General features: G+C 35.4%; 1 protein-coding gene and 1 long non-coding RNA gene across 3 annotated transcripts in view; one reads left to right on the top strand and one right to left on the bottom strand.

The window, feature by feature from the left end:
• RAB21 (RAB21, member RAS oncogene family) overlaps positions 1–9895 on the top strand; it is a 30580-nt gene extending 20685 nt beyond the window's left edge. Inside the window, exons 6-7 of one of the 2 annotated variants that reach the window (XM_043879511.1) lie at positions 66–154; positions 2898–9895. In XM_043879511.1, the coding sequence (XP_043735446.1) occupies positions 66–154; positions 2898–3040 (232 nt within the window). In that variant the 3' untranslated portion in view covers positions 3041–9895. The remainder of the gene's footprint in view (positions 1–65; positions 155–2897) is intronic. The other variant, XM_043879519.1, reaches the window with a different exon arrangement.
• A 165-nt stretch (positions 9896–10060) lies between these two features.
• Positions 10061–13750, bottom strand: part of LOC122679196 — a 41458-nt gene continuing 37768 nt past the window's right edge. Inside the window, exons 2-3 of the long non-coding RNA XR_006336346.1 lie at positions 10818–10904; positions 10061–10216 (exon numbers count right to left, since the gene is read on the bottom strand). This is a non-coding gene — a long non-coding RNA (uncharacterized LOC122679196). The remainder of the gene's footprint in view (positions 10217–10817; positions 10905–13750) is intronic.

The raw sequence follows: 13750 nt of genomic DNA on the forward strand, positions 1-13750 counted from the left end.
GCAGTTGTGGCAAAAACTTGAAACATTATTTTACATCAATTACTGTTGTTACTTTTCTTTTTAAGGTATGCAGAATCTGTGGGAGCAAAACATTATCACACTTCAGCCAAACAGAACAAAGGAATTGAGGAACTCTTTCTTGACCTTTGTAAAAGTAGGTGTATGGATGTGTGGTGTTTGCTAAATATATATTAAAATAAATGCAATATTATTAAAAATAAAAATGGAAGGGGAATATACAGAATAAAACAGATTTAAGAGATGTAACAACCTGTTGCAGTGGATGGACCTTATGTGGATCCTAATTTGACAAACTAGTGAAAAAGAACATTTGTGAAACAATTGGGACTATATGAACACTCACTGGATATAGATGATCTTAAGAAATATTGTGAATTTTGTTAGGCATGATTATGGTATTGTGGTTATGCCTAAAAATAAATTTTATTTTTTGAAAGTTTTTACCTTTAGAAATCATAATTTATGAATGAAATTTATGTGTCTGGCACATAAATTTTATTTAAAAATAATGGTAGCGATGATTGCCAAGTATGGATGAAAGTGTGTGATAGACATATTGATTTTCATTATGTTTTTCTTTTATGTATGTTTGTGCTTTTTCATATTAAAAAAAGAGAAAGGAAAACGTTTATCATATACAACCTGAAAGTCATTTCTCATATCACCAATAGAACACATACATACTTAGGAAAACTCTAGTTTGTAGAATAATGGGTTGAGATGATATTGTCCTTGAAATTACAAACTCTTTGGAGAACATGATGAAATAATGGTTTTCTCTCTAGAAAAATGTACATATACACAAACTTTGGAGTAAATATAAGTTTTATGTAAACCTGAAGTTCATTTGTAGTTCACCTGGGAGAGTACTTCTCTATATGTAGTCCCCTCATCAGCAGCATTAGCATCATTGAGAATGTGTTAGAAGTGCAGGTTCTTGGGCATTACCCCAAACCTACTGAATTGAAATTCCAGGTGGTGGTTCCCTGAATCTGTGTTTTAATCATCCCTCCTTATGATTCTGATTTATACTAAATTTTGAGAACCACTGCTGCACGTATCAGTCACTAGGAGATCTTGTTAAAATTGTAATTTAATAAAGTGGGTCTTGTATAGGCCTGAACTTCTGTTTTCTAACAGACACCCAAGGGTTAATGACACTAGTCCTTAGACCATACTTTGAGTACTGAGGTTCTAGATCAGTGGCTTGTAAATGTTATATATCACATCTTTATATAAAAAGATTGAGTGTTCTCCATATGTTATTTTAAAATTATAGAACATGTACAAGTGCTTATGTATTTTGTATATTGTAAAACATATATTTAAAAAAATAGAAATTTTGAAAGGTTGGGGGAAACTCTTTTCTAATTTCATCTCAGTGAATTGTCCCATACACCTCAATTTGGAAACCATTGTTCAAAATGAGTCTCTGGACCCAAGTTTAGAACCCTTATTCTGTTCTGAAGACTCTCTTTTCTTTGCTCATCTTTTCAGATATGTGTTTTGCAACTGTTTACTCCTAGTGTGTGTCTTATATTCTCATTTTTCTTAACTGTCTCTCAGAGAGCAAAAGATCTAAATTTTAATGAGGTCTGATTTATCAGTTTTTCTTGATGAGTCATTTTTTGTGTGTCTTACATGAGAAATCTTTGCTAACTCAAAAGTCATAAAGATTTTCTTCTACAGAGATTTCCTCCTATTTAAGAAAAAATCAGTTAATTTATTTTTGGCCATGCTGGGTCTTCGCTGCTGTTTGGGCTTTTCTTCAGTTGCGGAGAGCGGGGGCTACTCTCCGGCTGTGGTCTGCAGGCCTCCCACGGCAGTGGCCCTCCCTGCTGGGAGCGCTGGCTCAGGGCCCGCAGGCTCTGTGGAGCACAGGCTCAGTAGTTGCGCTGCATGGGCTTAGTCGCTCTGAGTCTTGTGGGATCCTCCTGGATCAAGGATTGATCTCCTGCATTGGGATCTACTTCTTTACCAGTGAGCCACCAGGGAAGCCCCTCCTCCTATGTTTTCTTCTAAACATTTTGTTTTACATTTAGGTCTGAAATTAATTTCTTACTAATGTTCACATATGGTGGGAGATACAGATTGAACTTTCATTTTTTACGTGTAAATGTCCAGTTCTAGTACTGTTTCTTAAAAAGATGGTTCTGTGTTCATTCAGTAAACTTGGCACATGTGTTAAAAATCAAGTGACCATATGTATGGGAGTCTGTTTCTGGACCTGTTTTGTTGATCTCTGTATTTCTTCTTTCACCAGTATCTCATTGTCATCATTAGAGCAACTTTCTATTGTATCTTTAAACCAGATAGTGTGAGTCCTCCAGCTTTCTTCTTCCTCCTTCATCCTAATCTCTTTGGTTCTTTCAAATGTACTTGCTTAAAAGTTTTACATTACTTGAAGAATAATCTTGTACCCTAAATATTGCTTGTACTTGGAACAATTTGACCTTCTTTGACATATTTTGAAGGTGGGAAGAGGGGACGACAGAGGATGAGATGGTTGGATGGCATCACCAACTCAAGGGGCGTGAGTTTGAGTAAACTCTGGGAGTTGGTGATGGACAGGGAGGCCTGGTGTGCTGCAGTCCATGGGGTTGCAAAGAGTCAGACACGACTAGGCGACTGAACTGAATTGAACTGACATACTTCTAAGTATATTTGGAAAATCTTAAGGATGACACTTGTATACAGTCATTTGTTCAGATCAAAAACTTGTTTTCTCTGGTGATGTCACTGTGGACAAATACTCTTTGCTATTAATTAGTTGCCTTGTTGGTTCAAAATCTGCTCTCATGATGGTAAACTGACATTAGAGAAACACAAGACTCAGATTGTGGTCCTAAATGATGTCTGCTTTCTCCCCCTCTTAGGAATGATAGAGACAGCACAAGTGGATGAGAGGGCAAAAGGCAATGGTTCCAGTCAGCCGGGAGCTGCAAGGCGAGGTGTACAGATTATTGATGATGAACCTCAAGCCCAGAGCGTTGGCGGAGGGTGCTGTTCTTCTGGATAACTGTTCACCCCTAAGAAAGTAAAAAAAACAAACTGTGGATCATTGCCCTCAACATGAAGACTGCCATATTCCAAGTCACATTATTTTACCGATGGAGTTACAGAATTAACAGTATTTTAAATTACGTTTATAACTGCAGAGACCTTAAGTGCTAAACTTAGTGGAGTTTGTGACCAGAGAATTGGCATTTTCTACAAATGTTAACAAAGCAATTACCAATGGCCTTTTTACATATTTTTTTCTTTAATAAGAAATAATATGCATGTAGAAAAGACCTACTTAAAGGCTTCATTTATATTCTTTTAAATCAAATCTTTATTTAATAACTTATATATGTTGTTGGAATGGTATACATTTTTGCAGTCCTTTGTATTTTGTGGTAGTTTGAACTGTATCCCTTCTAAAGAGCAAACTGTCTTTTGTTTTCTTCTTCTGTCTTTTTTTTTTTTTTTTAATTAGCAGATACCTGAAGTACTATTTTTGCAGGGTTTGCACAGGCCCCTAACTGTCTACTACACTTTGATATACTCTATATACATCCTGTATGCTGAGCTGGTAAAATACAATGTAAATTACATATTAAATATTTTATCTGCTTTTACAAGTGCAAGGTGCAAAAATATATACAGTAGTCTCATTGATGACTGTAAAGTGAATTAACATTTGGTGATAATGCCTAAGCTTTTTGACTCTGATATAAAGGTCATAGCTCCCCTTCACTTCTGTCTTAATTTGAAAGTGGTGTGTTTCAAGTTTCTCACATACTTTACTTGAATTATTGCTGTTGTCCTGTTTTTCGCCTCTAAATCCATCTGATCATTGAGCAACAGCATTTGCCTTTGGGTTTTGGGTTGTTTTGTTCTTTTGTGGGGTTTGCGGGGTTTTTTGTGGGGCGGGGATAAAAGAGATGACTTCTGCCGTTTTTGCTTTAGAATGGTTACCTTAGAAGTATTTGAAGAGCATGCTGAGTTTCACTTCTGCGAAGCTTTAGTTTTCTCTTAGGCTTTATATGAAATGGATTCACTGGTATGAGAAGAGAGGAAGAAGCCCCAGATAGTAGCCGCTCACTAAGACTTTTACACAGCAGCATGTTAGTGGTGGTTTCTGCTCCCGAGGCAGCGCTTCTAGATCCTTCCTGAGCAAATCGTATTTGTTCATTGCTTGCCAGAGATAAACACAGAAAGTTTTGTTTCATTTTGTAAGCGCTATCCTTCTGAATTTCTTTGAAGGGAAACATTTCATGTAATGCAGTTATAGCAAACACTGGAAAGATTTATTATAAAATTATATTCTTGTATACTTTGTAAATTAGTCTCACTAGGTTTTTTTTTCCTTAAGCATAAGACTAAACCTAAATTTGTTAATTTTAATAGAATCAGGCACAGGAAGAACACAAATTGTGTAAATTAACATAAATTGTTCTTGTTCTAATATATATATTTTTCCATTTCTGTCATGCTTGGAAAACTAGTAAATGTTATGTCTAAGATAAAATGAAATGGTCCCTGGATTTACTTCTTATAAGAAGCAGTAGTTATACAATAAAGTTATTAGCTTGAACACTTAAAAGAATATAAAGAAGTTATAGTTACTAAAAAAGTAACTTTCCCAAATGGATTAAAGTTGAATGAATTGCCATCTTGATGTTATGATATTGCAATTTTAACTTAGTATTAAGTATTCTATAAGTCTGCATTTTTACCCTCTTTAATTATTAATCTCTGTCACACTCAACACATGGCTTCTCTGTTGTGTGTGTTGAGGGAGGGTGGGGTGTAAAGAGTTGCCTGGAAGATAAGCTAAAGTTGTCCTCTTTTATGGGATGATCGTACTCTGTGTAGTTTCTTGGTTTCCTGGAGGGAGGCAGGGGGAATTCTGAGTACAGATATTGGGACAAATCGTTTTTGCCTTCCTGGTTATTTTGTCCATAGAGAAAGTCTTGGCTATAGATGTAGTGGGATATAAGCTCTTCTCCATTGGAGTGAAGTATGTTTTTAAAACTAATTAGAGATGAAATTGAGGTTTATTTTAAAAAGTAAAATCAAAAGTCATGATTGGAGAGTTGGACTCTTCGATTTTCGACCCTATATTAATGATATAAAGTCCAGATAGAAACCTCTTCTCCAGAGTTGCCAGGTAATTGGTGAGGTACAACCACTCTATGTTTCTTTCTTTACTCTTCCTTGGTTTCTGTGTATCTTCCTTAACATCAAGCATTTCATTCTTTTTTTCACCTGTAATTTAAACTAATTCAGTAGCAACAATAGATAATATGGTATACCTGACCTTGCTCCAAAGCTCAAAAGTTTTAGGTAGGAATAGAGTGAAAGGGTAGTGAAAGAGGACAAATCAGTTGCCGTGTGTATTCAAAGGAAAGATAAAAAAAAAATAAACCAAGGCTAAGAAAGTTTTTCTGATACTTGCTTTACCTCCCTAATACATCTTTTGTGTTCTTGTCCTTATAATTGTGCTACTAGGAAGAAGACACAAATTATCATGTGTATTAAAAGTAGTAGGTAGGTAGAACCAATGTATTTTTCAACTAATAAGTGTATACTGTTGGTATATATAAGTTTAAAGTTGGTTTAAGATAGTCATTAAAAAGGCATCCAGATATTTAAAGTATACAATCATAGTTTCTGTAATGACGATGGGTATTCTGCTTGTTTTGCATTGTGATTATAGAGGAAGATTATTGTTTTTAAAAATACACATTTCACAATTTGGGGGTAAACAGTAATCTGAAAAGAGCATCACATTATCATATGAAATGTTATGGCTGTAACAGCTAAATTAAAATCTTTTTAAAAATATTAGCTTGTATGTTATTAGTAATTACTTTTTATTTGGCATTAAAATAAAAGCAGAATATTTCATTATTAGATTTTTATTAAGAAAAAGAGAAGGAAGGTAGTAAGTAGAATGAAAGGTAGATAGGAAATTCTACAAACTTACAATTTTTAAAATCATTTTAAAAATTATAGTACTTTTAACAGATAGTTTCTAAATAAGGCAAATTATGCATTGTGCCAAATATTTAGAACATTAAAAATGAGTTGTTACACTGCTTATTTCTTTTAACCCATAATTTGCAGTTTTCTGTATTACAGATGCTACCAGGGGTCTAGATCATTGATCTTAGGTTATCTTCAGACGACACAACTTACATTCTAGAGGGGTTGACCCATGCCTTTGACTTGACATTTACCTTCTGACTTCTGTTTGCCATTACAGTTTTTTAAAGTGGATACTTTAAAAGTATCTCTATATCTAAAAGAAGATGTGTTTTTTAAAGTAGATACCAAAAAAAAGTAGATACAGTGTAACAAAGAGGGAATACTTAATTTGTAACCATTTAAAATGTTGAGATCTTCTGGAAAATGGGGTAGATAGTAATGACCAGCAAGAACCTTACAATAATTTCTAAAGATAAGAGAACCTGAATAGATCCTTAAGTGTTCTTTTCTAAATTATAAATTGCATTACCTAGATTTTAATAACTAAAAGCTGGGATTCATTGAATTTGTACATTTACTTGATTTCATAATAGTCATTGATTCTAGTAAGCTGCTGTTCTATAATTTTTTATCAACTAAAACTAATAATATATTTGGTGTTGTGGGCTAAAATTCATGCTATCCATATGTCTGACTTTGATAGCTTTTCCCTTTTCAAGAAAACTATAATTTTGAGCAAATTTTCCTACATGTAAGTATTTTAGTATTAATCACATGTAATGAAGAAATGTAGAAATACTCTTAAACGTTTGCAATTTTAAGCAGACTGCTTTGCTTCTAAACAAATGCCACTTTGGCAGATCTTCAGCACTGCTTGGGCTGTCTGGGATTTACATATAATCTCTCTTCTAAGGAAGCTGAATGTGCTTCTGGGTGTTAACCTTTCTACTGCAGCATCTTTTCTGCAGTAGGTAATGAACATGGCATGGTGCATGGCACACCCAGAAAGAATCTTATTTAAAGCATCTGGTCCTCCAAAATAATGCACATATTTCCGAGTGCAATGGATTAAAGCCAAAGGATGAGCACACCTACTTAAATGATCTTTATTGTCATAATATCAGTTCTCTCTGATTTTGGTACTTCCTGGCGACTGAATCATTTCTTCATTATCAAATACTCAAGAAACAGCTTATGTGATTTCCTTAAATTTGAGCTTGTGTGGAGCAATGAGAGAAAGGTGAGGGATAGCAGGGGTAAAGTATGATGATGATGAAAAACAGACAACAGTGGTATTTGGTAAACTATACCTTTAGTGGTGGGTTTCTCTGGGGGTCAGTGGTAAAGAATCCGCCTGCCAATGCAGGAGATGTGGATTTGATTGCTGGGTCAGGAAGATGCCCTTGAGAAGGAAATGTCAACCCACTCCAGTATTCTTGCATGGGAAATGCAATGGACAGAGGAGCCTGCTGCAGTCCATGAGGTCACAAGGAGTCAGACACAACTTAGTGACTAAACAACTCAACAGTCTTTGGTGGTAGCAAGCTATTTTAAGGAAACCATCATATGAAGTACTTTCTAGAAGTATAAAAGTTCCTCATTTTGTATTTAATTACATATGACTATATTCTAGGAAAAAAATTAAAAATACAGATATTGTAGAAGTGCCACTAGGGTACCTCAGAGTGTATACTCTTCAGTCACCTTTTCTTTATGCATTTACATACATATATATTTACCTGTAGAAATATATAATTTTGTGCATTTTTACATATTGTAGTGTCTTACTATGCATATGTTTTGCAACTTGCTTTTTTTCCTACCAAAATGTCTAGATTTTACATTACAGTATATACAGATTTTCATTTTCTTCCAAATCTCTCTGGGTGTGTTTTGCCTTTTTATATAACTTCTGACTCTCCATAAAACCTCCAGAAACTTCCCTGGCAGTCTGATGATTAGGATTCCTCGCTCTCAATTGCAGGGAGCACATTTAGGTCACTGGTGTAGTCAGGGAACTGGGATCCCACATGCCACATGGCCTAAAAACAAACAAAAAAAACTTCCCCAGAGGAGTCTGGCCAATTAGGTGGATTTCATTAGAATCATAGAATTTAAATGCAAGGCAGGACTTGACTTAGAATCCGGGTTTCTTTTTAAGCATGTGAATCAAGAAATTAGACATCTGCCTACAATTCATTTGAAGTATTTTACTTTTGGCCTACTGTTGACTAATATATAAAATTCAGGAGTTTAGCAGATTTTTCTTTATTCGGAATAAGTTTTTATTTGAGGAAAGAAGGAAAAAGGGGAAGGTATAGTTGATAGGAAAAAGAGGACAAATGAGTATTTATACAGCTTTGAGCATTACATAACACAAGACTTCGTGCCACCAAAAATTGAAAACCTGGTTAATTTGTGTCATTAATACAGAATGAAAAATGAAAATCTTTCTTCAGGTCTCCACCTTCCCCACCATCCCTCTTTAGCGGTAACTATTGTTAACAACTTGGTATGTGTCTGTATCTAATATATAAATGTTTTAGTTTATCTTTGGTCTTTATAAATATTCAGTTCCCTGAAAGCAATTTCTTGTTGAGTTGTAAAGTCGTGTGTGACTCTGTGATGCCATAAACTGCAGTACATCAGGCTTCCCTGCCCTTTGCTGTCTCCCAGAGTGGGCTGAAACTCCTGTCCATTGACTTAGTGATGCCATCCAACCATCTCATTCTCTGTCACCCCCTTCTCCTACAGTCCATGGGGTCTCAAAGATTTAGACATGACTGAAAGTGTTAGTCGCTGAGTCGAAAGCAATTTCTACCCTATGTCAAATTCTGCCCTCAATCAATGGACCAACTTTCCAAGAACAAATCGGAATCATACCTTTTAAAAGAAAGTTAAATCAGTGATGACAGTTCCTGAACTAGAAGTTAAGTACCTGACTTTTAAGATGTTGTACATTTTGTAAATTAAGCTTAAGAGGTAACTAGCATTCTGGGGAAGTCCATAAAATTATTGGTTTTGCCCCCTTTGGAAATAGGGCTAGGAAAAAGGGGTGAGGAAGTCCAAAGTCCTTGATACGAGTGTAATTTTTGGCATATTTTCCTGCTTGAAAAGTATTGTAATGTCCCCAACAATTACTTTATGAGTACTTCTCTGCACTGTCAAGGTTATAGCTAAGCATGTGTGCTGAGACATAAATGTGTGTGCTCCAGAACAACAGATTTATTCATATTTGACTTTTAATGAAAACAATTCAGACAGCAAGTTAAGCACAAGTTTACATGATTTTGTTGTTTCCATATGGTATTTTTAAAAATTTAAAATATGTTCTCTGTTCATCATGACTCAATTTCATTCATTCATTGAGTGCCCAGAGCATGCACAGGGGAACCAGACTTTCTTTATAGTTAGAGCTTGGAGATGGGGAACTGATTACCATTGCCCATAGTCTAGGATATAAATGGTTTATTTGTGGGTATGAGGTCAACCAAGCACATGTTCACATTCTGTTTGATCACATAGATAGGTACTGGTCAAACTTGTGCAGTAATTAGAGTGACAGTAGTTGGAGATGATAAGTGAATTTGTGGTAAAGCTGAACAGAATTTTGGGTCTTGGCAAACAGTACATTTTCTAGCCAGATTAAAATAGAATAACAAGTTTTCTAGTCTTAAGTGGCAATTAAGTCCTCAAGTCCTTATTACTTTTCCAAATTTTGTGGTAGCACTGAAGAAACATGTCTTTTGATTGTTACACAGCTTTTTTCTTTAATCTTAAAAATGTATTTAAAAAAGCAATTGTTTCTTTGCCTTTGACGGCTGTTCCCTTGTTATCAGATAGTAATCCAGGACACAGTCCATTCCTGAGTGCCAGTAAACCCTTCTGGGGACTGTAATGTGATGTGACGTGTATTTTTTCTTCTGGCTGCGTTGGGTCTTCACTGCTGCGCGTGGTACTCTAGCTGTGCACAGGCCGCTCGTTGCAGTGGCTTCTCTCGGGGTGGAGCACGGGCTCTGGGGGCGTGGACTTCAGCAGTTGTGGCTCAGTAGCTGTGTTAGTTGTTCTGTGGCATGTGGGATCTTCCCGGGCCAGGGATCAAGCCTGTGTCCCCTACAGTGGCCGGCAGATTCTTAACCACCAGACCACCAGGGAACTCCATAATGTCTATTTCTAAAGGCACTTTCCAATTGAGGAGTATGGGTTGCCTTTTTCCTTCCTGAAATTGAAGATACAGGCCAGAAAGACACCTTAATGAATACCAGGATTTCCTAATACTCTTTCCAGTGCCTTCTAAGAATATTTTTGATATTGCAGTGTATTATTAAAGTTATCTATGTCTCTTCTTGGTCCTCTTGGGGAGAAAACAAAGTCAAATCATTGATTTTTGTTTTTAAGAAAAACTATTCCATGAACCAGTTATCAAGAAGTAACTTCTTATCGGCATTAATTCACAAAACATAAATACTTTTAATAATCTAGTGATAGCTCTTCAAAATGTAAGAAGCCTGTAAAGGAAAAACTATCATAAGAACAAGAGGCTTTGAGACTTCTGGCTGTCTCCTGGGTAACGAAGTTATTCCTCTTATCCAAATACTATGCAATATAAGCTCCTCCCTCCCCATTTTGAGTCCCATGTTGGTATTATGAAACCTGAAAATGCACTTTAGCTGAAGAAGTGGCATTTAGTAGTTCCTCCCCGTCAAAGGTCTTACGGTCAACAGTAGTGGACCAAGAAATCTATTTATTAAGGACATAATCCAGGATGAACTTTGTTGAAGATTGCCAGGTGTAGCGTTGTTCGTTTACTGAGAACTTACCTTTAGTGTGTTGCCTTGAGGTTGCCATGTGACAGTCTAGTTCCTCAGCATTTGACTCACTGCTTTGCCGGAACTACAGCTGTGCCTCTTGCAATAAAAAATTCAAGAATTATTAACTGGATATAGAATTATTTACAAAATAATCACCATACATGAGCAGTTCTCATCTATGAAAGGTTTAACAAAATATTCTAATACATGGGGGCGGGAAGGGGGAATTATCTTAAATGCAGAACTAAAAGCTAAAGTTCAAGAGTTGTGTTGATCGAGAGCTTCATTCAATCTGGTAAGTAAGTGACTTGTCTTTTCCTATGAACAGTGAATCTAGGAATATAGGTGCGTTTAATTAGAGAAATAAAATTTGGCAAGATTTGTGACTCAGAATATTAGAAGGCAAAAATAGCTACTTAAAAACATACCATCAAAGAATCGGAATATTTGTGGCAGTGCTAAAAAAGGAAGTGAAGGAGCTCTAAGCTCTGCTTTTTTTCTTTTTAAAGGAAAAAAAGCTTGCATTTAATAATAATAGAGACATTTGAGTATGTCCCTCGCCTAATAATAACTTCTACTAACAATATTTAAAGTCAGTTTTAATATTATTAGGGAAGACTGAGATAAGTTCTGTGATCTTTAGTTACTAAGATTAACTAATACCTTAGTCAGCTCTTCCCTGCCCCCCAATTACAGTCTTCCTCCATGATAACTAAATTACAGAGAAGCTTCCAGCCACTTGGCATTTCTGCCATGAATTCTCAATTTTTCATATGCAACAAGTTCTGCTAATGCTGTCCTTGAATTTCCTGACCATCTTTGCTCTCTCTTTTTTTTTTGGTGGTGATGGCAGGGTCTTTCTGAAGCTGATATGACACTGCCTGTTATCTTTTGGAAACACTTGAACTAGAGAACTCTAACCATGTCTCACCATTTTTGCCCTAAGATTAAAAACTGGGTGGAAGTTAGTATCCTCAAATTCTTAATTTCTAATAGAAAAGGATTTTTTTTTAATGTTTCTAACTTCAGTATTTCAAGGTGATTTAGCTGCTGTTGTTTCCTGGTTACTTTGCAGTTAAAAATGCACATGCCAGTTACTTATAATTAATTCAGTACATTTTAACGGGATATTCAAAGCAGATCACTACACTTACTATATTAACTGAATTTTTATGCTATTTTAATGTACACACCAAGAAATACTAAAAGAAAAGTTTGCATGTACCTGATAGCCACGCCCCCCGCCCCCCGCCCCCAACTGAGAATTAAACAGTGAATGAACAGGAAAAGAGGTAGAAGGTAAAATAAATTTGAGTCATAACCTCAGGTTGTCATTTACACCGATTAGCCTTGTAGATGGACATTTATCTACAGGCATACCTTGTTTTAGTGAGCTTTTGCTTTATTGCACAAAGTTTTTTGTTTTTTCACAAATTGGAGGTTCCCGGAGACCCTGTGTTGAGGAAGTCTATCAGCATGATTTTTCTAAAAGCATTTGCTTACTTTGTGTCTGTTTCACATTTTGGTAATTCATATTTCAAGCTTTTTCAATATTACTATATTTGTTACAATGATTTGAGATCAGTGATCTTTGTTACTATTGGCAATTTTTGGTGTATTTTAAAGTTGTTATGTACTTTTTTTTAGACATAATGCTATTGCTCACTTAATAGACTACAGTATGGAGTAAAAAGTTTTATATGCACTGGGAAATCAAAAATGACTCACTTTATTGCCATATTTGCTTTATTTTGATGGTCTGGAGTGGGACCTGCAATATCTCTGAGGTCTGCCTGTATTTATCTAAATAAGAAATAATGAAAACTAATTGCACTTATATTATTTGAATGTTGTGGTCAGGATTCATATCTTGGTCTTATGAACTCATTGGTTAGATTTCCAAATCTCAGTTGCCTGCCTTTAATGGTCTTTGATAGTAATCTTAGAATACTAGCACATTTGAAAATTTATGCCTCAGTTTTTAGGAGTTGGGAGTGTGAAATACATACAGTCAATAAAAGATCTAAGGGATATTTGTCCACTGTAAAATACAAGGAAGAATCAATTACTGAAGAAGTGAAAGAACCTTATCATGAGGAAGAGCCTTAGAGTTAAGCTGAGGGATAGTATCTTAAGTCCCTGTGAGGAAAATCTACAAATATTTATTCATTTTGGCTGGGCAGTGTTTTTTTTGTTTGTTTCTTTTAAAGTTTATTTATTGAAGTATAGTTGATTTACAATGTGGTGTTAGTTTCAGGTGTATAGTGAAGTGATTCAGTTTTATATATATATATATATGCCTATTTATTCTTAATTTTATATTTCTTTCCTGGATGTGTATTTTTATCTATAGGTATGAAAACAGGCATTTGAGCTACTTAAAATATTAAACATATGGAAATTGCTTTGTATGTTTTTTGGTTGGGCAGTTTTCAGACCTGCTTTCTGGGGAGTTGGGGAGGTCACTAGTACCTAGTGGTTGGGATTCTGGGCTTTCACTGCTGTGCCCAGGTTCAGTCCCTGGTGGAGGACCTGAGATCCCACAAGTCATGCCCTCCCACCCCTGCCCCAGAAAAGCTGCCTTTTGTTTATACTTTGTGGAATTTTCATCTTATTTCACTGTATCACACAATTATTGCTACTTTACTTCACCTAATGAAAATTTTAATTGGGAAGTTACAATTTTTAACCACATTTGAAAATGATCTGGGGAAGGAACATTTGCTTTATCATGTGAAATTCTGATTTTGTGTGGTATTTTAAAGAAGGACACATGACTGATTTATTCTCCTGATATCCAGGTAACTGGTGTACTTTGGAAATATTTTAATAAGATCTCTAACTATAAGAAGACTGATTTTCTTGTATATGGAATTTAATCTTCTGTTTTGTGCATGTAAACATCTTTGGTTTAGATCTATGTGATGTTAAGCTTTAATGGC

Source organism: Cervus elaphus, chromosome 3 (assembly GCF_910594005.1).
Source record: "Cervus elaphus chromosome 3, mCerEla1.1, whole genome shotgun sequence".
Lineage (NCBI taxonomy): Eukaryota > Metazoa > Chordata > Mammalia > Artiodactyla > Cervidae > Cervus > Cervus elaphus.